Source organism: Acanthopagrus latus, chromosome 11 (genome assembly GCF_904848185.1).
Source record: "Acanthopagrus latus isolate v.2019 chromosome 11, fAcaLat1.1, whole genome shotgun sequence".
Taxonomy (NCBI): Eukaryota; Metazoa; Chordata; class Actinopteri; order Spariformes; family Sparidae; genus Acanthopagrus; species Acanthopagrus latus.
Window position 1 is genome coordinate 21065110 of NC_051049.1, and position 24915 is coordinate 21090024.

Consider the following 24915-nt stretch of genomic DNA (forward strand, 5'->3'; position numbering starts at 1 on the left):
AACGATAACACAAAGTACAATGTGTGTGACTGATGGACAGTTATTGTGATATATTTCCAGATAATCTTACATTTGTAAACATGTCTTACTTAATTTTAGACAGTCTGTTAGGCTTTATGTTCTCATTTCAGGTACGAAAAATATTTTTTTAAAATTATTATTCTAGTTAATTCCAGTCACGTGACGTGGAATCTGTTTTACATAACTGCATTTGCTTTTTACAATTAAATAGTTAAGTTATTTATATAACATTTTCATTATTCTTAGTTTCTTATCATATCATTTGGCGTAAAAGAGGAGTTTTTAATGGCACCAGCCAATTGTGGGAATGCCTTTTCTTTTTTTCCCCCTTTTTTCGTTTGTTTTGATTCACTGAGTCGCTGTACGACGGTCACCCCACAGTGATCTGTTAGGTCAAATGTACAGGTTATGATGTTGATGGAAATTAAATGGAGCTACCATCTGATGATAATTAAATTCATTAATCAATTATATTGCCTATTAATGGAGAGGAATTACATAATTATCCATTCATTTTCCTGAGATTGCTTGTTTTTCTGAATTACACTCAAAACCTTGAAGATATTCAATTCCACAGAGGACAAAAGAACCAACACATATTCACTATAGAAGCTGGAACCAGAAATGTGCCTTTAAAAAAATACTTAAGACACTAAGCAACTATTTAATAATGAAAATTGTTGTTAATTATCTGATGACTAAATAATGAAATTGTATGTGCTTTGATTTAAAAATAGATACATCTGGAGTATTAAGTTTTCAATAAGGTGAACTGAGGAAGTGCTTATAGAAAACAATCTCACACAGAGATAAAGGGAAAGTTGCCTCAGCATTAAAAGTTTTCTATCACCTCACCACTCTACTGTAACTGTTGTAACATATAATACTGAATTATTTGTGTCAAACAGTGAACAGTTAATACTGGAGGTTAAACTGCCTCACGGTTCCCACACTAAGTTTGTCATAGAGAACAATTTATTGATCGAGCCTCTGCCAATAAACGTCCGTCCCTGTGGTGACATTTCCTCGATAGATGGTCAATGCATCATGAGCATTATTACCCGGCCGGCTGCTTGCCCTTTTAACCCCGCAGACTGCATTGACCATCACATGAACCTTACATGAACCCTTCACACAGCCATGACCAGGTCACACAGCGGTCAATGAGCGGACACGCGGGGACAACAGTACTTAATGACTTTATTAATAATATGATTTCAAAATAAAAAATAACATTAAAATAACGTGTTTCGTCCTTGTTAACAACTTGCATCATATGGCCACATGGTGGCATGGTAATGCCAAGTTTTTATTGTCAGAAAAACCAAATTGTTCTGCCATCCAGTTCATTTGTTCTGCCCATCATTTTGCAGCTTGGACCACATACATGGAACACATTTGGGACTCCACCTCCCCCCACCCCCCTTTTACCCCCAGTTAAAAAAAAAAAAAAAAAAAAAAATCAAACCTTTTATAAATACAGGCAACCCTGTCCCCTTGTCACAGACACATTATGACGACCACTGACACAGGAACATCCCGTCTGCACATGCCCCGTCCCACCCCCCTCCACGTATTTTCAAGGAACCATTTTGCTCTAAATCTTTCCTCATCTGCTCAAAGATCCACACAGTAGATATTCTACCTTTGCTGTATTATACACTTAATATATATAATAGTCTCAGCTGAAATGCTCCACTCCCACAGACCTCCTCACAGTTGCGAAGTGGCGAAGCTACGATGGTTCCGAAAGTGGTTTTTCTCCTTTAAAGCAAACCAGAAAACCAAAATAAGCACTGCATGAAGGCCAGATAGGCCGGCCAAGCATATTTACTCCTGTTTCTTTAAAAGTTACACTTGATAGCAGCCTATTCCCATTTTCATTTTCATTCATATCATCAATTTTGCTGAAACACAATGACTCTCCCACATAATGTAACAAAGAATTTTACATTTGGTGATTGGAAGTTTCAATTTGCATAATTAAATCTAGAGTTTAATGCTGTTCAAAAATGAAGAATATCTGCAGCTGTCTGCCAAAAGGGGAAAAGTGATCGACACTATTACTTCTGGAACCATCTACCATTCCACTTCGCAACTCAATTGTTTCCTATGATGTGTTTCATCAGGCTCAAGTTATCATAACACAATAAAATTAGGCATTTGGGTACAGACGTCTATGAATGAGTCGAAAAGAGAAACTCAAATCATAAGTGGACGACATGGAAAACAAATATTTTAGCTCGATAGTTCAGTTCCCTGAACAAAACTCCTCTCGTCTCCGTTCTGGTCCAGTTATTCCGACTGGAAGCAGAGGGTGATATCAAAGTTTAGCTCATCCTGCAAATATTTTCCAACACCTGCTCCTTGGTGTTTCAGCTGTCATCAGAATCATGACACACAAAAAACATACAGGGAACATCCCCATAACATTTTCTGCCTGAAATAGATCCAACTGGCAAGTTTGCCTGTGAATAATAGCAACAAATCATGCCAAAATAAGGACAATTAAATAAGAAACAGACAGAAAAAAAGGTTGGCAAGGAAAAGAAAATCAATTCATATTGTATTGCATGTAAATATTGTATAAAATCCTTAAAAATACAGTTTAGGTAACTACTTAAGTACTGAAGTCATCACAGCCAAAAGTGCAGAGGTCCATAAATAAAACATTGACTGTTGGTAGACAGTGGGGCTTCTCTCGAGTCCCCACGTAACCTCCCCTCTCAACCACCACAACAAGGGACTGAATGAGTGCCTGGTCAAAGGTCAGAGTTCATGAACTAGGACTTTAAAGTTCCCACATTGATGCACAGAGAGGACAGGAAGGTTGGTTTTTAAATCTCTCCCATCGCTGACAAACATACTCGCAGATGCACAAACGTCACTCACACAGTTTCAAAGTTCATTCTCAGTAATCACGGCCTGAAGTTCTGTTGACGGAGGCACACCTAGAGAAAATGAGGGTGGGACGGGGGAAGAAGTGAGGGCAGGAGGGGGTTACTGCAGGGCACGTAAGGCGGCAGGGATCCTGGTTATTCTTCTTCTTGTTTTTTTTCGTTCGAGACACATTTTCTGTGCTCAGGCGGCATTTACAATAAGGGCAGAGGGAGTGTGTACAAGTCTCAGAGCCAGGCAGGCAACAGAAAAACAGAGCGAACCATTAAAGCTATTGAAGCGTCAGAATAAAAACACAGTCGGCAGGAGGAAAACGGAGGAGGGAGTGAGGGAGGGAAACGCTCATTGAAGGTTTGAACCACAGTGGGTTGGCGCGTGTGTGTGTGTATGTGTGTGTGGGGCCTAGAGGGGCCACAGGAACTAACACACCAGGGGCCTGAATCAAGAAGCAAGTTCACCTCAGTCGGGCTTTCTTTGAGTGTTCAGGTCTCACAAAGCTGCCTCTTGGCTCTGTTAACCCACAATTTACCAAAGTGGGTGGATGTTTGTTTACATTTTAAAAAAGTGCACTAATAACTGGAGGAGGAAACTGCTGATCTCTCCGAGGGGAATTTTGTCAGTGCAGCAGCAAAAGGTAAAAGTCAGTTAAAAAAAATATTGAAAAGATCAAGACCAGTAGGCAAAATACAGTAAACAATATCTACATATATAAACATAAAAAGTACATAATAATGGTGACATAATGCAATACTCACATAACATTGGCCAGTATTATTATTACCATGCTAAAGTGTGAAAAACGTGATTATTGATATAATGCTTCAGTGTCTTGATGAACAATTACAGAACCTGACTGTAAAAGGAACACTAAGGGTTAATGTGCACAGGAAAGGAAATCTTTAATTATTGCTCATTATTTCATCGCTACAGAAGGGAAAGCTCTGATTGGCTGCCAAGCATCCATTCAAACAAGTTTATATATCCAAAATAAAGTCCGGTCAACAGTTAAGTTGTTATGAATCAGTGCACATGGTTTATCAAACTGCATGTAACCATAGCAACAGCAACTTCACACTTAATTTTGGTGAAGTCAACCTAACCAAGTCAACCAACTCACTAATTATTGAACTAGGGCTGCAACTACAGATGTGGATAGTGAGTTAATCTATTAATTGTTTGTTCAACCAATTGTCAGGTGATGTTTTCATGTCTTGAGTTAAATCAGTTTAATCTAATACAAAACAGAGAAAAACAGTAAATGTCCATATTTTGAAAGGCAGCTATGTTAATCTTCTGCCATGTTTGGATGAAAAATCACTTTTAAATTGTGAGCAATATGTTTCTGTCAATTGAACTTTCGATTTCGACTTTGCTCTATATTGAACGACAATTTAAATAGGCTACATTAATTTCTTTGGAAAAGTGGCTACAACGTGTGACAAAGCATGATATCTAAAATACTACACAGCAGAAACTCTTGCTTCATCTCATGCCATTTGTTCGCTGTGTGCAGCAGAACATCTCACAAGTTTTATGTGTCGAGGTGCTGAGTATATATAGACTTAACCGTAACAATTAAAGAATAAGTTAAAGCTACAGTTGTTGTGTGGACAATTTGCCAATATTTTGGTGTGGATGGGCCTTTAAACAATGTAAAATGGGTCAAGTGAGCCAGCTTTGTGAAACCAGTCAGCATGGGTTAGTTATCTGTCATAGTCTTGCTTCATGATTCAGGTCTCTTAGAAATACATTTTAAATATTGAGTGAATGGAAACACAAGGAGCGTTTTCTTTAGCTTATTTTTCTGCCTACATGCCCTTCGTTGATGCCCTTCAAGTGCCTGGTAACTTGGTATCAAACGCTCCGAAGCTAGTACTAATAATTGAAGAGGGAACACCGACCCTATTCAATGAGACAAAATGCACAACACAGCTGAAGCAACTGTTACTACAGGAGCTAATTAATGTGAGTAACTACCACACAGTCACCTGACGATTCCTCTTTAAAACACTGAACCTAATCTCAGAAAGCAGGAACATAAAAACAGGACCACCATCGGTGAGAAACAGTGGTATTAAAACTTCTAGAGGAGAAATGACAAAATGGCAACAGCCTACAAAGACACCGGAGAAGGAGAAGCAGGGATGGAAGCCATTAAGACAATACTGGATATTCAGGCATCCCTATTAACACTTGTTTCCCCAAAGGGGGGTATTTTGGGGGGGTTCAATCTGTGTGACGATGGCTAACAGAGCGCACACCCCCCCCTCACACTGCAAGTCGCAGAAAAAGGCACTAGAGTGGGGCTGTTGCTAGCCGTAGAAAAGTAAAAGCGATATACATTCATAGCTCACAGGTTATCTTAACCGCAATCTGGGAATAAATACACAAAATGCACTTGTAGAAAAATAAAATGTAAAAAAGCGTGGCCCCTATTTTTCTTTTTCCTTATTTTTGGATACTGGGAGACAAGTATGGCTACTTTTTCACGGCTTTATTTATTTTTATTTTTTTTAACCCCCACCCCACCCTACCCTACCCACCACTTAGAAGGCAATTCAGGAGTGATCCTCCACTGCTCTGGCCGCGAGCAGTCGAGCCCTTTCATGCACGCCAACATGGGAATAAGGGAGATGAAGAAAGAGGAGGGTGTAGAGGATGAGGGGGATTCAGTGGGAAGGGGGGAGCTGTTGGTAGGAGGTCAAGGCTCAGCTTTCAGTGCGAGGAAGTAGAGGGGGAAACTCAACAGAACATGTGTTTTCAAATGTTCAGAAAACAGAGAAATCTCATCCATAACACAGTCTCACACACAGAGAGACACACACACACACACACACACAGCATACATCTCAGTGTCATCATGTACAGTGTTGAGTGTAAGGACAAACGTGCTGGATACGACTTTAACCCCCCTATCTAGCATTTATAAGTACGGTGAACAATAAGTATTTGTTGTACACACCTGTATAAGAATTTCTTAGATTTTTTTTTTGTTTTGTTTTTTTAATGGTGGCTCTTAATAGCAATTAAACAACAATTTCAATTTACATGTACTAACCCATCAAATGTGAGCAGATTGTAGCGTGATGTGAAAACTATTTGGTGGACCCTGCCACCTCTCTAGCTTTTTATTCAGTTATGGAAAGATACATATTTCAGATTTTGTATCATTACCTTGTTCATATTATAAATATCAAAATTCTGACTTTGAATTTCTTCTTCACAACTACATAGTGCCCCCTCAACATCTTCATCTGAAATTCTTATATATTGCCCCTTTAACAGTACAGTGTTTGTCAACATTTATCCAAGTAAGACATACTTTATATTATAACAACAGTGTTTCAACACTATTGTCATTAGAGCTGCAACCATTAGTCGATTTATCGATCAAAAGACGATTAAATGCAAACTATTTTGGTAATCAATTAACTGTTTTTTTGTTATTTTTTAAGCAAAAATGTCAAACATTTGCTGGTTCCAGTTTCTTAATTGTAAGGATTTTCTGCTTCTCTTTGTCATGTATGATGATTAATGAGGAGTATCTGGACAGTTGGTTGGACAAAAGGTGCACTCTGAAGGCATAATTTTGGGCTCTGGGAGACTGTGACAAGCATTTTTTCACAATTTTAAGACACTGTTAAACCAAATGAAAATAACTGTTAGTTGCAGCCCTAATTGTCAATCATTATCTGCTCGTAAAACCAGTCTCCACACGTGTGTGCCCACAGGAGTCATTGACATATACATTTAAAATCAAATATCACACAATCACTGCTTACAACTACATTATGATGTGTCATAAAACATTAATTCTATGTTTGTATATTGTTTGAAAATGCTAAATGTGGGGGTTTGAAGTCAAGTATTACCTGAATCTGTCTCCTTCTCATGTGTGCGGTATAGGAGGGACACTGTCTCGAAACTGGGCTCAAGCTCCATGAACAAAGAGAAGTCGGTAACCACAGAGACAACATCTCCTCTTAAACCTCAGCAGCGCCCGCATGCACACACACACACACACACAAACACACACATGCACAGTCAACACACACACGACTCAACAGTATGTCGGGAGAGAAATGAGCTCCAGCTGACAGCAGGGGGAAGGGAACTGGAGCGTTCTGCCAAGTAAGGAGTGTGCGTGTGAAGGGGGAGGAAATGGGAGGGAGGGGGGGGAGTATTGGCTTTGCAAAGGCGAGAGCAATATGAGTGCAGGGGGGTGAAGGAGGGGGTGTGGGGTGCATTCCACAGCTCTGCACAGACAGAAAAAAAAAAGATGTGTAGTGAAAATCCTGACTGTAGATGGAGTTTTCTCCCACCCCTCCCTTCCACACCTCCTCCTTCAGTCTCCTCCCCAGCGTCACCTGAAGGTGGTGTGTCTTCATGTGTGCTTGTGTTTTGTTCGAGTGTTTCTGTTTGTGTGGTAGTTGTTCGACGGTTCAGTCAGGCCTGTGAGACGGCTGCGACAGATGTGGCTGTTTGCCCCCTCCTTAAAAGAGAGGAGACGTGGTGGCGAGTCTACCTCCGCGCTGCCATCCGCACGCCGGTTTCCCCACGCCAGCTTCCTGTCACGTGGCCGTCGCCTCCAGGTAGCTCTGTAGTTTGCGGACGGTGGACTCGTCCAGTGAAAAGAGGTCAAAGTCAAAGGTGGTGTTGGTCACGTTGAAGTGGCCCGTCTCTTCAATCAGGTTGACGATCTGACAGAGGAGAGATCAATTCATCATTTACCTTTTATTTTCCTTCAGATCACTTTACTCAATAAAAAAAAACAAAAAAAAAAAACAGACATAAGTATTTAAAAAGATGCTGCCATGGTTCACCAAGTCTCATTTTTTGATACACATACAGCACAATTCAATATGTGTTTCATAATCAGACCTTCAATCAATCCTAAACATTTTTATCATGATAATACCACATTTTTCAGTGCTTCCACTCCAAGCTCTGTGATATGACGACATTTGTTGTGTGATGATATTACATATTATATGACATTATTACCTACATCATGCAAGAGAAAAAACTTCCAATGAAATGTGTTAACTTTATCCTTTAGGTCACATTATTCATGCTGAAACTATTCATGCTGATCGTCAACACTTTCATTGTCTTTTCATGCCAGTATTCCAGTTTATCAACATGGGAGACCATGGCATGAACACACACCTGCTGCAGGACGTTACGCTCCCTTAAAGCCATCAGTCTGCGATGGAGGTCCACTAACTCTTCTGTGTAGGCCTGTAGAGAGGACCATGAACATGGTCGGTTTAGTATACAAGGTAAATGTCTTTATTCAAGGCAAGAGAGACTCACAGGGATGTTCCTTTGTAAAAAAAAAAAAAAAAAAAATCAACAAAAAACACTTCAGTACGAACATAAATTTTTTTTTTAGATGGGGGTAATGTTGCCCTAATTAGAGAGAAAACTAGCAAACCTTGCTGACCAGATAATCATGACACCAAAACATCTTTGAAGTAATGTCTGGGCGCTTTTTGGAATCAAATCCGTAGAAGGTGTAAAAATCAAAGATAAAGGTAAGGTTGCTTACTGTAATCTTAGTTTGTCAGTAACAGCAGAGGACCAGAAAACAAATGTTAATTAAACAACATTTGGTATGCCAGGATAGATTAAGATGATATCGGTTTAAGTACTTTGAAAGAATTATGCACTACTTTCAATTATTGCTAATCTATAAAACATATTTTGGTCATCTTCTTGATGTGAGCACGCAGAGTAAGCGCATTGCAAACAACGGCCTGACACGTAATAAATAAGACAAATTCTTGTTGTGCATTCACACCATTTGGCTAAACAGATGCAGCCCAGCTAGTTGATGATAGATTTGTTGGTGTCAATTACATGGCAACTGTGAGGTCAGTTAACACGTTGGCTGGGGATCATTAGAAGAGTAGAGTAAGTATTATCACAATTAATCTTGTCACTGCGATATTAAACAATGTCTCTTTCATTGAGCTTGAATTTTTGTTCAAATGATCCGTGGAACAGGGTGAATATCATGGCCAGGCTGGGAAAAAGCAAAAGAGTGATGGTGACTTCATCAGCAGCTTTGGCTGCTGATGGCCGCCTGCTGCTGCAGATGCTGGCTCCTCAGACTTAAAAAAAGACACTGGTGCTCAGAAAACATTTTTTAAAACCTGGGACTATTTGATTGAAACTACATATTGAAGTAGACGTCTTCCTTTTCATTTAATCACCGTGGGATTCAACCTTTTTCCTCATGTCTTAACAGAATCCATAAAACTGAGCACATGTTTTAATGTGAAGGGAGAAATAGAAATGGAACCTGTTTGCCAGAGTTTTATCACTACATGAATCATCTTGTTACAAAGAAGAAAGAAGAGATTTATTTTCAAGGGTTCAAAGGCCAGAGACTGTCTACTGTCTGCACATCTGGGTCAATTCACTGGCCATCACTCCATATTGAATTCATTGAATATTGACAGAAACATTGAATGTGTATGTGTGGGTGAGAGTTAAAGCATAAAAAGTTTGATTTACCCTTCCTACCTTGTCGTATCCCTTCTTCAACACCTTCTCTGAGCGAAATGAGGAATCTGGACTCTTTCTGCCAGAAACCTGCAGAAAACATATTGGAGAGAGAGAGAAAAAAAAAGAGGGAAAGGGGAGAGAAATTTAAGAGAGAGATGATACAGAGATGAGACACAATGGCTTGAGGAGATCTGGGACAGTGATTGGATTTAATTAAGATGAAATTTCTGTCTGCTGAAAGTCTTTAGGCTATTCTGGAAGCAAGACATTAAAAATATGGCATGTAGTAAAATTCAAGCGAGTCATATCTGTCTAGACTACTGCCTCACACTCTTCTGGCAATATTATTTTGACAATTTTACTCATCAATGTGTTTTTAAGCCATGTTTTCTAAACATACCACACAAACACACAAAATAAGATTAGGAGGAAGGATTATCCTAAAGAACAGACACAACGCATGATTAAAAATATAAAATAACATTGTTAAGAATAAATGAGGCCTGAATCAGTAATCAGCCCACCGCGCTCTGACTCAGCCTGCATGACTCACTTTGTTGTTGGAGGAGTTGTGTTTCTGTGGGGGCGGGGCGGGGTCTCGACTGGGGCTGTGCGAGCCGTCACTGCTGTCACTCTCGCTGTCCAGGCTGAGTCTGTCAGGGGACAGGGTGAGGTCAGAGGTCAGTCGCACACAGACTGACAGACAGAACACATTGTTTTTGGTTCATTTTGGTTCATTTGTTGAAGGAGACAATTATGTAAAGAACAAAAAGGGGAAGTAATATTAAAAAGAGACACAGAACTGTGTCTCTGACTGCATGTCACATTGTCCAAGGTAGTCTATCAAAATCTCTGAGGCAATCTCTGCTGGTCTGTACAACATCAGATCTGAGGCATGTCAGATTGTGTATTAAAAGCCATTTGAACTATAGTGCTACTAATTCTATAAATGTTTAATAATACTGATGCAAACCAAAACTTCCAGTCAGCTGTTTATATCAATTTTGAAATGTATGCATAAAAAAAACTGACTGTACATGCTGGAAATAAAAACAACAGAAAAAATCAAAATATGCTGAGGTAGAAAAGGAGCATGTGACATAAACATCCACTTACAGAGACGAAAGATAAAAGAAGAGGAAAACATCACATTAGAGCCGCAACAATAAACTGATTAGTTGTCAGCTATTAAATGAATAGACAACTATTTTGATAACCGATTGATCAGTTTGAATACTTGTGAAAATGTCAAAATTCTCGTAACCTAGATTCTAAAATGTGATTATTTTCAAACCAAGACATTTTAGGATGATATCTTGAACTTTGAGGAACACTTTTCACCATCTTTGGACATTTTACAGACCAAACTTCTTATCAATTAATCCTGAAATCTACAGATTAGAGATGTAGTCGTGAATTTAGGGAGACTAACCGAGAGTCCCGGTTGGGGGGGTTGGTCTTGATGGGCGTCTCCTCCTCTGAGCTGCTGTCGTCATCGTCTGACTCTTCTGACTGGATCTCCTCCACCATGGACCGGAGGGGACCTGGGAGAGGACAACAGCATCACTCAAACTACAACACTGACCTGACCCTTGTAACTCAAGCAAACTTTTAACATACCCAAATTACACGTTTCAACCATTACATAAAATTATCTTCGGTGAAAGAAGGTGAATGGACTCTACCTTGCCCTTGTTTCTGTCCAGGCTCAAAGTCTGAATCTGAACTGGAGTCAGAGCTTGAACTGGAGTTTGAGGGACTCGAAGGGGCTGACTGCTGTAGGACACCAAACAACAGACAAAAAAGAGAAGCGAGAGAGAGCGAGAGAGCGAGAGAGAGAGAGAGAGAGAGAGAGAGAGAGAGAGAGAGAGAGACACAGCGAGAGCGCGAGAGAGAGAGAATGTCCTGATAAGTCTGAGTCAGAATCCAACTCATGAGGTGATTAATGTGCTGTTTTTGAGTTCTGAAGTAACTCCTTTCTTCTGACATTCATGGACAGTCAATATCAACAATTTAGGTCAAATTATTAAAAACTTTCATTCGTAAATGCAGCTGTGTAACAAAGTGGAAAATATACAAATTAGAAAGTACAACAGGGAATTGATACGTAGATTAACTGATACATCGAGCAAAACGAAACAAAACAAAAACAAAATAAAAACATTGTCTAGTTCCTCATTTGTGAGGTTTTGTAACTTTTCCCTCATCTTGTGTGAAAGTAAATTCAGTATCTCTTTTTTGAGATTGGACTTATGGTCAAACCAAACCAGACATCTGTACTATTTTCAAATATTCTATAAATAAAATTAAATGAATTAATCAATAGATTAAAAAAAGAAAAAAGTGTTTGATTTAGCCATCATAAACACAGTCTTCAGTTGCACCCTCAGTTACATGATATATAATAATAATTATCATTGCAAAAAAAGTTTAAATTACATTTTTACACAGCTTGTCATTATAAAAATAATCTTTTTACAGTCAAAAAATGTTGCCTCTTTCCACATTTTCACGTTAACATACCTCTGACTTTGATGATGCTTCATCCTCCGAATTTGACTCTTCTGACTCTGGAGGTTTCTTGGGCTCCTTCGGCTCCTGTGTGTCATTCTTGCCTTTAGCCCAGCGACCTTTTTCCTTGGAAGGTTTCTTTTCTGCATACGGCTGGCTGGCTGCAGACGAGGAGGAGACTCGAGGAGAAGTCCCTGTGAATGCCCCGCCGGTAGGCCCCTTTGGCCCCTCTGAGCTGCCCTTCTTCTGCTTCTTCGCACTGGGTTTGGGAGACTCAACAGTGGAGGGTCGTTTCCCCGGGGCTTTGGACTCCCCGGGACCTCCCCCTCCTCCTCCCCCACCACCCCCTCCGCTCCCTGCCCCCCCTCCTTTAGGGGACATGCCCTCCATCTTCGACTCCTTCAGGGTGAGTTTGGGCTCCTTGAAAGCAGCCTTGGGTAAGACCTTAACTTCATCTTTCACTTTGATCTCTGACGGCTTTTTTGAAGACAATGACGAGGAAGAAGAAGGATCGCGGCCACTCTTGCTGCTTCCGTCTCTGTCGTTGTCTCCTTTTGACGTGGCTTTGCTCTCAGAGTCTTTTCGGGGCCGTTCACGGTGCTCCTTGGTCAGCTTGTGTGGTTTGGGTCCTTTGCTGCTGCCACCACTTCCTTCTTTGCTGGGTTCCTGGAGAAAGAATACAACAGCAGCACTGTGACTGACAATGAGAGCACTCAGCCAAAGGCTTCATAAACGGAGACAGGCTCAGCTGCATAAAGATCTCATCAAGCTCTGGCAAGTCTAGTCTGTACTGTAATAACATTATTTACTGTGAACCAGATGTAAAATTAAGCTCGTCGGTCAGCGTGAACTTCAGCCAAAATAACAATTTTCTCAGTGATCAGTCTAAAAAAGAAAAAAACCTGCAATAACAAGACTGATAGTCTACAGCTCTGTGGGGATATCCAATGGTGCTTTGAGCTAAATGCTAAAGTCTGTAAGCCAACATGCTAAGGTATAATATTTCTCATATTCACTAGCATAGTGTTTAATATGCTGACATTTGCTTATGCATGTATGCAGTATTACGTTGTACTACAACTGTACTACTATGTTGCAGTTGAGTATGTAGACAGTATTACACACTGCTCCTGCTGTGAGCTGCCAATTTGGATTTACAGTCATAAGTCAACTGGCAATGGACTCCATTTGTTATTTTACCAGAGTTACATTACAACAAACTCTTGCGTTGAAATGAGAACTTTCACTTGTCATAAAACTTTGAGGGTGAGCAGACAAATTGATAATGTAGTGAAGGATGCATGTGTGCATCTTATCCAGAGGATTGGGACCAGAAGACTGGAGGGAGTCGCTATGCGAGTGTGTCTGTGTGATGTGATTTTTTTCTATGTCAGCAGATGGACACAGCTGGATGAAGCCAAGTCCTCTAGCTGCCTCAAGCTGCTGCTTAACAAACGCCCACTCATGTCATAATAATAATGAGGATCGAAGGGACATGTATATCTATGTCAAATGAAGGGGACATTTTATTTATAGGTTCTGAAGACATTAGGACAACTTGAAGATTGTCACCAGTGTGGGTCAACAGTGGCAACAAATTCATCTGTAGCAGGATCAGTTTCCTGTTTTCTCCTCATATGTACCCTCTCCTGGCAGATAAGCCAGCTGAGTAATTCTGCATACATGCATACAGATGTTCAAAAACAGCTGGGAATGATTACAAGCCTGAGTCAGCCTGTTCTGAAGACTGATTTAATGATGTTGCAGGCAAAGGGCAAGCCAAAAAACGGGTCAATAAAATGGACTGTAATGATCAAAGTTGTGACACCATGAATGTATGAACAAGCTGACATGCTGGCGACGACTTAAGATGGTGGGTTTGTTTTTTTTTTTAAATGTAACCAACCTTTGACACATGCGAGGTCTTGCTCTTCTTGGGGTCTGAGAAGGCAGAGAGGGGGATGGTGGGAAGCATCGGGTAGTCTGGACTGGGCCTCGACACGGCCTCAGCTCCCTCTGGAACCACCAACACCTGAAATCAAAGAGACAAGAGTCATGGAATCCACTGGGCACAAAGCATGTACTGTAAAGTCTTAAATAATGTACAGGGCCTTTATTCATTTTCACTGAAGAGAGAACCATACTTTAATAGAGGAAAAGGACATTTTGGGTCAAAGTTACGTGACTCAGAGTTCAAGCACATCTACGTTGTGAAACATCAGTACAAAATAATGCACTTAAAGGAAAGGCCAGTAACTGATTGCCGCTAACTGTGAGTTAAAGCTAAAGATTAAGGTTCTGACAAAACAGATTGTGAAGTAAACAAAGAATCCTGCACATTTTACATCACTTGAACAAGCTGTATGAACAACATTTTTTTCCTCAGATCTTCATCAGGGAAAGCTCAAATAGAAAAAGTTATGTTAACCTGTTGCTAAGAGTTTATGGTGTGCAAGAAAGTTTTGGAAATTGGGATTGATCTTTCAATAGCTTAAAGTAACTTAAATCAAATCTTACATAGATTTTTTTCAATTGATTTAGCAACGTGTTTGTCCACAAAAAGCTGTCAGCCACAGCAAACTGATGGAAATAAATGGGATTTCTCGGTAACAAGGATAAAATATTTAAACTGCCGACCATGTCATAAACCTTTATGATAATTACATTATGCTGGAGAGTCATGTGCTGTTTTTTGTTAAGTTTTATGACATTAAATGCATGACTTTTTAATAGGGAAAGACCAATTGCCAGCCTGGCCAATTTCTGGGGCTGATATTCAGTACATGTCACTATTCATAGTCTTTAAACTCTAATTAATCTGAATCAGCCAAGTAACTAGTGCCTCAATTTATAAGTATCCGAAAAAGGAAATATTCTAATTCTTAAAATGTTTTATTTTTTCAGCTGCATGCTGAATTTTTCAGTGCTTCCCAGCTGTATATAGGATTTTTTTCAAGTTACCAGAATTAATGCAACATGTACACATCATAAAACAATGGGGGAATCAACCAATTAAAACTGCTTCAAGGTGGGCAGCCAAGAACAGTGTCACCAATTCAATATTTGACCAAACATAAAGCATGGTCACAATCTCTTGAGTTATGGCGCTGAATAATGGTCACAAAATGTGTGACAGTGAACTTGATCTTGAAAACCAATATGTCCTTTAATTTTTGCCAAATTTTAAGAAAATCCCTCAAGGTGTTCCTTAAAAATTGCGTTCATGAGAATGGGATGGATGGATGGATGGATGGACTTTTCACACATAATGAAAAGGTCTGAAAAGCAACCTGTATGCACAATCCAGCATAACAACAATTCCCTGTCAGTGTTTAGTGTTGGTTATAGGTGCTTAAGTCCCAACAGCCAACAAAAACATTTCAGACATTTGGGGAACTGAATTCAATGACGTTAAAGACCCTTCAAGACCTGCAGACACTCTGCATTGACGATATAATTTAGACCGACTTGGGGAAATGGGGAATTAAAAAAATTCCAGAGGTAGCGTTTCCTCCCACTTCACACCCGTATTTGAGAATTCATAAAAAACATCATGTGGCAGCTGCTATTACAGCACTACTGTTTACTTAAGTCACTTATTTAGCCATCAGTCCAGTCAACCTGGCAGCCAGCCAGTGTGTCAGGCAGCCTCACCCCTCCAGCTTTGATCAGCTTTCTCCTGAATTCTTTGGTGGGGTTGTTGAAGGTGAGCTTCTCACAGCGCAAGTGGTTCACTGGTGGGTTGCCCTCCAAGTTAAGGAAGAGGTCATAGTTAAAACACACCTTTTTTGGCTCCTCCTGAGGAAAGACATCAGATAAAGACTGTTTTAACCCTCCTGTAACAGTAAATATGACACAAACTAATCAATGTCTGTCTTACTGCATTACTGCCCTTCATACCGTAACCTCTCAATACCTGCATATTTCACAACAAAAGATGAGAGCTGAGTGAATGAACTATAACCCTGGAAGTCAATAAAAGAGACGGACAAAGCTGGAGCAGGCACACTGATAAGAAACAAGTAACATTCCTGAGAGAAGCTATAGAGAAGAGGACAATTAAAGCAGTGAGAGAGCTATTTAGACACACTAAGGGACTCTGTAAAACAAAATATCTTACATTATATCTATCTGTAAAGCAGGTGGAATAATGGCTGCTGATGTTGACACTCCTTGCGCTTGCCTTTGAGTATTTTCTTCATCTGTTTGACAGATTTGTCCACTGTGTGTAAGTTAATTGCACCTAAGAGGAGGAAGTAACATTTTTGGTTGCAGTCCAGAGGTTTAATATCATAAAGAACTGCAGGAGCTGCACTAATGTGCACAGACCTCAGAAGCACCATCCTTGTCTCGTAATGAGAGTTAAGTGGTTCTTTCTGTCTTTCATCATTCTTTTAAACGACTAATGGAGACTTAAAGGTGCCAGTATAATAGTGTGTGCTTGTTTTATTTCTATCACTTAAGGAGAGAAATGTCCCCTATTAAAGTAATGTTTTACTAACACAATTGTTCATTTTGATTGGCTGAGTCGAGACATGATAAATATATATGTAACGTATAATAACTCCGACTGACCGACTGGAGTGTGTGTTAGTAAGTCTGACCAAAGAGACATGCATCGCTGTGCTGCACTCAAACATACATGCACTTAAGTAATCTGATTATTTCTGGCTTTGGACAATAACCTGATTTCTGAAGTATTGTGGTAAAAGGAACAGCTGCTTTCTTTTGCCAAGTTGAAGAATTAACCTGGTAAACAAGGCTGCATTTCTGCTGCAAAAACCTGTTTTCCCCCAGTAACCCAGATTTTTTATGTTTATAGAAAGGCAGTCTAAACTTGGTCTTAATCTGTTATGAAGCTTAAAAAATTACATTTATCTTGGTCATAGTGTTATTTTGCTTATTTTCTCAGCTGTTTATATTAACTTTGATTGTGTGTTTTAATCATGTTTACTTATTTATATACCAGAAGACAACAAACGTGATGACGGGACCGTTTCATTTCAAATATTAAAAGATTTTTGGTTTGCAAGTGTGATTTCACAGATGATACCCCAGATTATATTGAAAGTCACATATTTTTCAAGGATAACATATTTCAATTCAAGCATATTTTTTTGCTCCAAAATGTTCTTTATAGGAAACAAGCTTACAGTTTATTACAGTCTAGCTCACCTTGTTCTTGAAGTAAACCTCAATAGGCATGAGGAAGCCTGCGTAGCCTGACTCCTCCACTTTGTACGGAGGTTCCTTGCATACTGCAGACAAAGACATAATTATTACAGTATTGCTACACTTACCAATACAATGCTATACTGTCATATGACCTAAATAGATTAACTAAAATAATTCTGAGAAACAAATATTCCTTAACAGCTGTCACAAAATAAAATAAACAAATTATGTTACATAATGGGAGCAAAACAGTGTTAGGAAACTTACTACTTACTACTTACTTACTATACTGCCATTCATTCAATATGACGAACATGAGAAAATGACTTTTACAATTTGTACAAAAATATGATTGAAAAAGAGATTTTTCAAAAGGCACTCAAACAAGTTTGTGCATTGACAAGATGGACAGTGAGTTTACTTATCTTCAAATGTAGAGAGAAAAATAAAAAATAGATTATTTAACTGCACCATTTTATGCAACTGTGCATTGTTCATTGAGCCAGTGTCTGGATTGTTTACCTTCACTTTGACCCCTGTTGATAATCGCATTTTCAACTTGATTTGAAAATTAGGAGAGTATTAATTACCATACTATATTAATTAATACTAATTAATTAATTAGTATTAATTAGAGTAGTAATCAGCACCTGCTCAATTTTTATCACCTGTTTGACAGGAACATCATGAAATCATGTGAAATATGTTTGATTAAGCAGTCTCTTCAATTTATATCTGTTTTCAATATCTTAACTTTTGTGAAATTAGTTTCTATGATTGTCGTCTGTGCCAACACCAACTAACACTTCTTTACCTTGGTGTGCAACATATGCTATGAAAATAAAGTCCCTGTGTGTTGAAATATCTCTGTCTTACCTCTCTTGGGTTTGGGGAAGCTCTCGTGCAGGCGGAAGACAACCTTCTCTACAAAGTGCTGGATGTCGCCGGTCTCTGGCCCTCGGACAAACACCATCCAGTCGTGGGTGAAGCCTTCTGATGTCACTTTCTTCCTCAGCTGGGCTCGGTGGCCCAACTCCAGCTTCACCTGCACTGTGCACTGAAAAGAAGCAGACAAAAAAAACAGTCACATACTGTATGAGACCACATTAGGCCTGTAGATATGTGGAGTATATATCAAGCCATAAATAGGTTAAAAGTGAACTACAAGGGCACAATGAGAAGCAGCAGATTTACTCAGATTGATATACTGATGAAGATGTAGAATGGAAACATTTGTCTGTCTTTGATTATCTTGACGTGGTGAGCAGAGCAAGGTCAAGTAAATGCCTTGAGATTTTTGTCTTCTTCCGTTGACTTTTAGACTTTAATCTGCATGTGGTCTTTGTTGCAACAGAGATTTATATGCACTTTTAAAGCTCTTCTTTCCTCAAGTCTATGCTCATGTAACCTGCATGATATGTCAGATACGATGATGTATTCTGAGCATTTATGTCACAAATTAAATGTGTCAGATTAGAAAAAGAGACAAAAGTGGGTTTATTATACATGTTTCCTTGTCTATGATAAAATAAGGGTACAGATCAAGTCTTACAGCATATTACATTACATCTAACCTGAAATCCAATATATACATGAGGGAAAACACCATTAACATAATGTGGAATTATTCCTTCATCTGCAGAATATATTGATATCCTGTTTACCATCACAAATTAAGAAGTCACATTTTCAAAAAAAAGAAGTGGACAGAAAACCGCATTCTAAAAATAAAGATGAATTTCTCTCTGTGTCTGCAAAGCATGTGTGATTGACAGTGGACGCTAGGGGAAGAGCAAAGGCTGATTGTCACCCAATTGCTCACAGATGGCATCATATTGTGTATGGATAGAAAAATAAATAAAAGCAGCCTATAAAACACATAAATGGGTTGGCTGCTGTTAATATACCTGGGTGGTGGTTGTTATAAATTAAATTACCCTAAAACATATACGTTTTAAAGAAAAAAAAGCCAACATTTGAGAATATTTAGTAAAAAATCTTTTGGTTTTGGATAATTGGTCAGACAAAACAAGACAATACAAAATCGCTGTGCTTTCATGCAGTGGACACTTTCACTGACCTGATGTATAGATAAAACAGTTAATGATGAAAATAATCAACAGATGAATCAATAATGAATGATGAATGAATGAAAACAGCCTGTAGTAGACCTGTTTGTCCCCCACAGTCCCTCATAAACACCTTGCTAACCGAGGCTGTTTGAGAAATAAACATCAGCAAAGCATAAAGTGAGATTAAACCAAGTGGCCATTATTCATTGGTTCTTATTGCATCTTGAACAAAACCTCTGGGTCTCTATTTTGAGTGTGTGGACTTGATACTCAAGAGGAGAGGCTGAACACTTGGCCTGGACTAGTGTCAGGACGCTCCCTGTGGAATGGGAGTGATTAGCTGCCCGAGCTGACTGATCTCAAAAGGTTCGTCCAGAAGAGGGGCACATTGTTGGCTACTTCTCTCTGCCAAGAACAATGACAGCGACAGGACGAGCAAATGACACTGTGCGGTGGTGATTGGCAGAGCAAGTGAAGAGGCTATGGAGATGGAGTGCAGAAGGGAACGAGGGGGAGACGAGAGGGGACAGAAAGGCACTTTATGTCCAGGGGAGGACTGAAGAATGTGGGGATTTGGCCCCGACAGAGAGCAGCTCATGAGCTGGGACTGAGTGGGGGGATTAGAGGGGACAGGATTGAGATGAGCTGGTCTGGCACTCTCCGACTCTCACACACACAGAAACACACACATACACACACACACACACCTCCCCTGGCTGGCACTCCGCCCGGCCATTCTGTGGCAGTAATGCCCTTAAACTCCAGACTCCACCACACCCACAGCGAGCAGCCGTGGAGTCCCTCCAATCATCAACAACCCCCATCCCCCTGGCAACTTCACAAAATCAGGAATGTGATAAGGACAACATGAAAATCAGGATGATAATGAGCCAAAGAGGAAGACTCTATTAGAAACCAAAAGGGAACAATTATCTCAGAGCATGGACAAAATAAACATTTCTCCCAATTATCACAAAATTGAGAGCCCAGGAGGCAAAATGAGGCGGAGAAAATTAGAGCCGAGACAATTAGTTGATTAATTGATTAGCTGGTAATTAATCTGGAGCTATTTTGATGCAAAGGTACCAAACATTCACTGGTTCCAGCTTCTCAATCGGGAGAATTAGCAACCTTTATTTCATTTATCTGCCAGTGAACTTCTAATATTATGGTTTTGGGCCAAACAAGACATTTTTAAGACATCAACTTAGGATCTGATATCAAGCCTCCATTTTTCACTATCTTCTTCACATCTTACAGAGCAAACAACTGCTCAATCAATCCCAATCAAAGGAATCAAGATTGATCAAAAATAGGGATACACGATAGGGTAAAAAAAAAAAAAAGAAAGTGATTATTTTGACAAATGTTGCGATATGACTTATGATTGATGATCATTTTTGCATCACAATTTTCATTTTCACTGAAAAAAATGGAGAAAGCTGGAGAAAGTGATTGTTCAGCATTTTAAAAGAAAAAGTACTTAAACAATGAATTTAACCATTAATTTTCTATCAATTTCCCACTAACATTATCATTTCAGCTCTATAAAATGCAGACAGGATGAGACGGAACAATGTTTAAAGTCAAACTGAATGAAAATATGAAGATAATTCCTCTATCAAACCGGCTACTGGCGATCATTCCTACCAATAATCAGAAAAGAGCCCTAAAGGCAGGGAAAATAAAGACATAAATGAAAGTCACATTGATTGAACTGGATATCAATTGAACCTCATCACACTGCCTGAAAAACACCACTTAAACACCACACCACTTAAAAAAATAATAATGGTTAAGTTTCTCAATCATTCAAGTCTTCCAGTATAAGATGGACAAAATGACCACAGGCAACACATTTTTTTCTGTCCTCAATAGAAGGAACACAGGAGGATACAAAACCAGACAACACAAAGCCATGAACATTGAGATGGTGCTCATGCTCTCTCTCTTTCTCATACACACACAGAGCTCCAATTGAGAGGATGAGAGGAAATACAAATTTTAGTAGACATGCTGGCACCCACTAAAACGATGAACTCCCAGCTGACTTGTAAATAACACCCCTCATGACCATGTTAAATCTCTGCCAGCTAATGAACGATTAAAATGAAAAGTCAGAAAGTTTCCCTACAAGGGGAGGACATACAATCACGTCAGCAGCTGTGATTTCACAGTGCTACAGATTCCACTGAAATCCTTCCTCACACCCCAGCCTTATATCTAAAAAGATGACACAGAGAGAGATGAAACAGTTACTTGTATTGGAAAATGGTCAATCCCAGAGAGTGATGGGGGAGTCATAAATAGCCAATCTGCAGCACCCAAGGAAAACAAGAGAGTATTGGAAATAGGGTGTGTGAATGAGTGTGTGGGGATTTTGAGAAGCTGCATGACCACTCATCCCGTCTTCCCAAAAGCTGTGTTCATTACATGCAGCTCTCATGACTAAAGAAGAGCAAAGGTGTCGTGCATTTGCACACAAAGACGTGGTCCTACTTCACTGTTCACAACATAAGAAGATGATTAACCATCATCCAGCTGTCCTGATGCTGTAATGTGAAATAAATAAGTTCAAATGCAACATTTGCACTAAAATTGACTCTCTTCTAGATCTGACATACTCACAGCTGTTGCATACCCAATGGTATAAAGGTAGCGCACTCACAAATCTTCAGGACAAAGTTGACAAATCTCAATTTCAGCTCTTTATTCTGGCCATATCAACCAACAAGCTAATGTTCGAGCCTTGCATTTTTCATCAGCACATCTGTGGCCAAAACAAATAGGTGAAATTGAGATTTGTCAACTCTTCCCTAAAGATTTGTGAGTGTGTTACCTTCATGCCGTAACATAAATTACTGGGAAGAAGCATCTTCTCACAGATGGACTTTACAGCCAGTTTGTTACAACCATCTATCTTAAAAAAAAAAGCAGTACAACACAAGACAATGTTTAAAAAATACTGCAATTTCAATACTTCTCAATTTTGAACATTTGAAAAGGTTTCAACTCTTATTTTTTGCAGGGTTTTTTTTTTGTCCCTGTACTAGCTGCATTTTTTTTCGCTGTCCTTGCCAACAGCGAGTTGACACATGTGTTGCTGTAACACGCACATGGCCATACCTCCTCAAGAGGTAAATTAACTGTGATGCTGTTGTTCTGAACACACAGTACACAAGCCTTGTTATATCAACTTTCAATATCTAAAAATCTATGCCCTCGATGTTGTGACAATTATTCCGCATGGTATTCAATAGGGGTTGGTGGATGAGGCTTTCTCAGGGCCGATACTGATACCCATTATTAGAAATCAAGGATAATGAAAACCGATATTTTGGGCCAATTTTCATTGGCTGTAAAAATGAAATTGTTTGTAAAACGACCAATAATGAAATAAAGTACAATTTACTAAAGTATTGTTCTTAAGTACAATTCTGAGATACTTTGCTTGAGTGTTTCCTTTTTCTGCTACTTTTTATTTCATCCCCACTAGATCTATTTGACAAATCATAATTGTGGCATGTTACCAATCAGATATTATTGTGGGCCGCAAATTGTGTCAGAGGATGTTGCATCAGAACCAAAGTATCATATTTTAAAGTTCGTTCATTTGAGCGGCAATCTGACAGAAAAATAGTCATTGATTCTTATAATGAGAAAAAGCTGAATATCGTCCGCCTAGTATTGAACATGGATCAAATACAAATATTTTTCAAGGTACTGTATCGAAGTAAGCGATCATTGTTATAAAATTCATGTCTATCAGTGAGGATCCATCTAGTTCAAATTACAGGGAACAAATTACAGCTTCCAAAATGATACATTTCAATGAAACCTCTCTAGACCAGTTTAACAAGATCTAAATATCATAACTTTTATAAAGGTCTGTTTCATTGCAAGGGTGCATGATTTTAGCTATGTGTACCACTAAACTTGTGAATGTGCACGTATGAATACAAAATGCAAATCTTTCACATGACACATAGTTCACATTCACGAGTACAACCACACAACTCTTTTAACTTGTAGCAGAAGACCTCCTCTGCATGAACACACACATTTTCTAGTTAAACTTCAAAGGGTCCAACACTGAATGGGGACTAGTTCCAAGAAAGTGGCTGAGACACTTTCCAAGGGTGTGTGTGGCCTAACCTTCTGAAATATAGTCCTGAATAACCTCAGGCATGTAGAGACTAACCCACTTTGAAGTAATATCTCCCTTGCAGTTAGCTCATGTGTAATTTGGTTAACCCACTTTTCTGTTTTCTGCAAAATAAATGATGAAGTTGTTTAGGATGGTATATATCTTAACTGTGCAGATTTATACATGCAGTAGTATCAAAAGCGAAGCCTTGATCTTGCCAGAGCAAAGGGTTTATACGCAGGTCATTAAATTATGTTTTACATTCTGGTTTCTTTATAAAGATCCGCCAGTGCATGGGTGGTCATCATGACTGGATCAAGTTCAACGCTTGCCACAGTGCCTTTCCACCATGCTACATGCATTTTACTCTACAATCTTGAATGTGGTAAACATTTAACATTAACCAACTGTCGGCTAATAATGCAAAGATATCACAGAAGTTGCATGGTCGTCTATAATCAGCCTTGCATGTGAGCTTTCAGGCCGCTGGCAGTGGAGACACCACCCCGCCTCTCCAGCCCAACCTGGAGAGGACAAATCTTTTCCCCGGCGCCTTGTAGCGGCTCCTTAGCCTTTAGCCAACGGCCGACACTCTCCTCATAGGTAGGTACTAGCTTAGCTTAGCTACACAAAAACCCGACTCAAATTGGTCTTCGTGGTGTTTAACAAGGTGCATGTGCGTTTTAAACACAACAGAGCGGAACAAACACCAGGTGTAAATCTCTTTGTGTGCCTGGTTGTGGCTAGAGCTATGCAGCGGTGCTGAATGGTGTGGTAGACTGAAGCTAGCTAGCGGTAAATACCGATGTATGAGTGCCCAGCTAGCATAGCTCCAGAGCCAAACAACTACGAGTTCATTAGCAGCAGGAGCATTTTTTTTCTTCTGGCTAGCAGAACAGAGGATTCATTTCTGCCCTGGCAGCGCGCAGCCTGCTGGCATTTTCTCCGTGAAAAGTTCAGATTCCACAAGGAGACACAAAAGCCACTGTACCTGGTTCTCCATGTTTTTCTGGCCTCAGTGATTGTTGTATTTATTTACAGCGGCGTTTGTGGAGTGTCTCCCCAGCCTCTGCTCCTCATTGTGTGTCAATCCAGCCCAGAAGCGGAAGGCAGACGGCTCCCCTCCCCTTCCAGACGGCTGCTGGCAGGCAACCAAAACAGAAAGCTCTCTCAGCCAATCAGCGAGCCGTAAATTTAAGCACTCTTGAAAGTAACCAATCGGAGCACGGGAGAGGCGGGGCAGACGCTGAGCTGCAAATACAATTAAAGCATTTTCTGGGGGTTTTCTCGAGTGACAGCGAGCATGTCCCAATGGCTACAGCTCTGTTTCAATTGTAAAATGCACATGATGTTAATTGATTAATCGGAGTTCGATTGTATGAGATTCACGTCTTAGCTATTGCCATCAGTCTGGTAAATGAAATATCAACAACATCAACAATGTGACATATTTCTAAGTCATACAACTTAATGTGTATCACAGTTATATGTGATTAAAAAAAAAGAAGTATGTTTTGATTTCTGTCCACAAATTCACATTTTTAGCAAACACAATCTAGTTGTCTCAGAGCTTTCTCA

At 39.6% G+C, this 24915-nt stretch overlaps 1 protein-coding gene across 4 annotated transcripts; it reads right to left on the bottom strand.

The window, feature by feature from the left end:
- Nucleotides 1–1201: 1201 nt before the first annotated feature.
- LOC119028844 (protein ENL-like) lies at nt 1202–24552 on the bottom strand. 4 transcript variants are annotated; one of them, XM_037115216.1, is made up of 12 exons: nt 24329–24552; nt 17995–18175; nt 17119–17201; nt 15598–15741; nt 13850–13975; nt 11956–12609; nt 11118–11205; nt 10865–10976; nt 9986–10085; nt 9451–9519; nt 8089–8160; nt 1202–7619 (listed from the first exon to the last, which is right to left on the bottom strand). In XM_037115216.1, exons 1-12 carry the CDS (start codon nt 24338–24340, stop codon nt 7491–7493), a joined length of 1770 nt encoding a protein of 589 aa, XP_036971111.1. In that variant the 5' UTR covers nt 24341–24552; the 3' UTR covers nt 1202–7490. The 4 variants fall into 4 exon arrangements, with proteins under 4 accessions (XP_036971111.1, XP_036971109.1, XP_036971110.1 ...); XM_037115214.1 differs by having other exon boundaries at nt 9442–9519; nt 24329–24550; XM_037115215.1 differs by having other exon boundaries at nt 11118–11208; nt 24329–24547.
- Between the last annotated feature and the right edge of the window lie 363 nt (nt 24553–24915).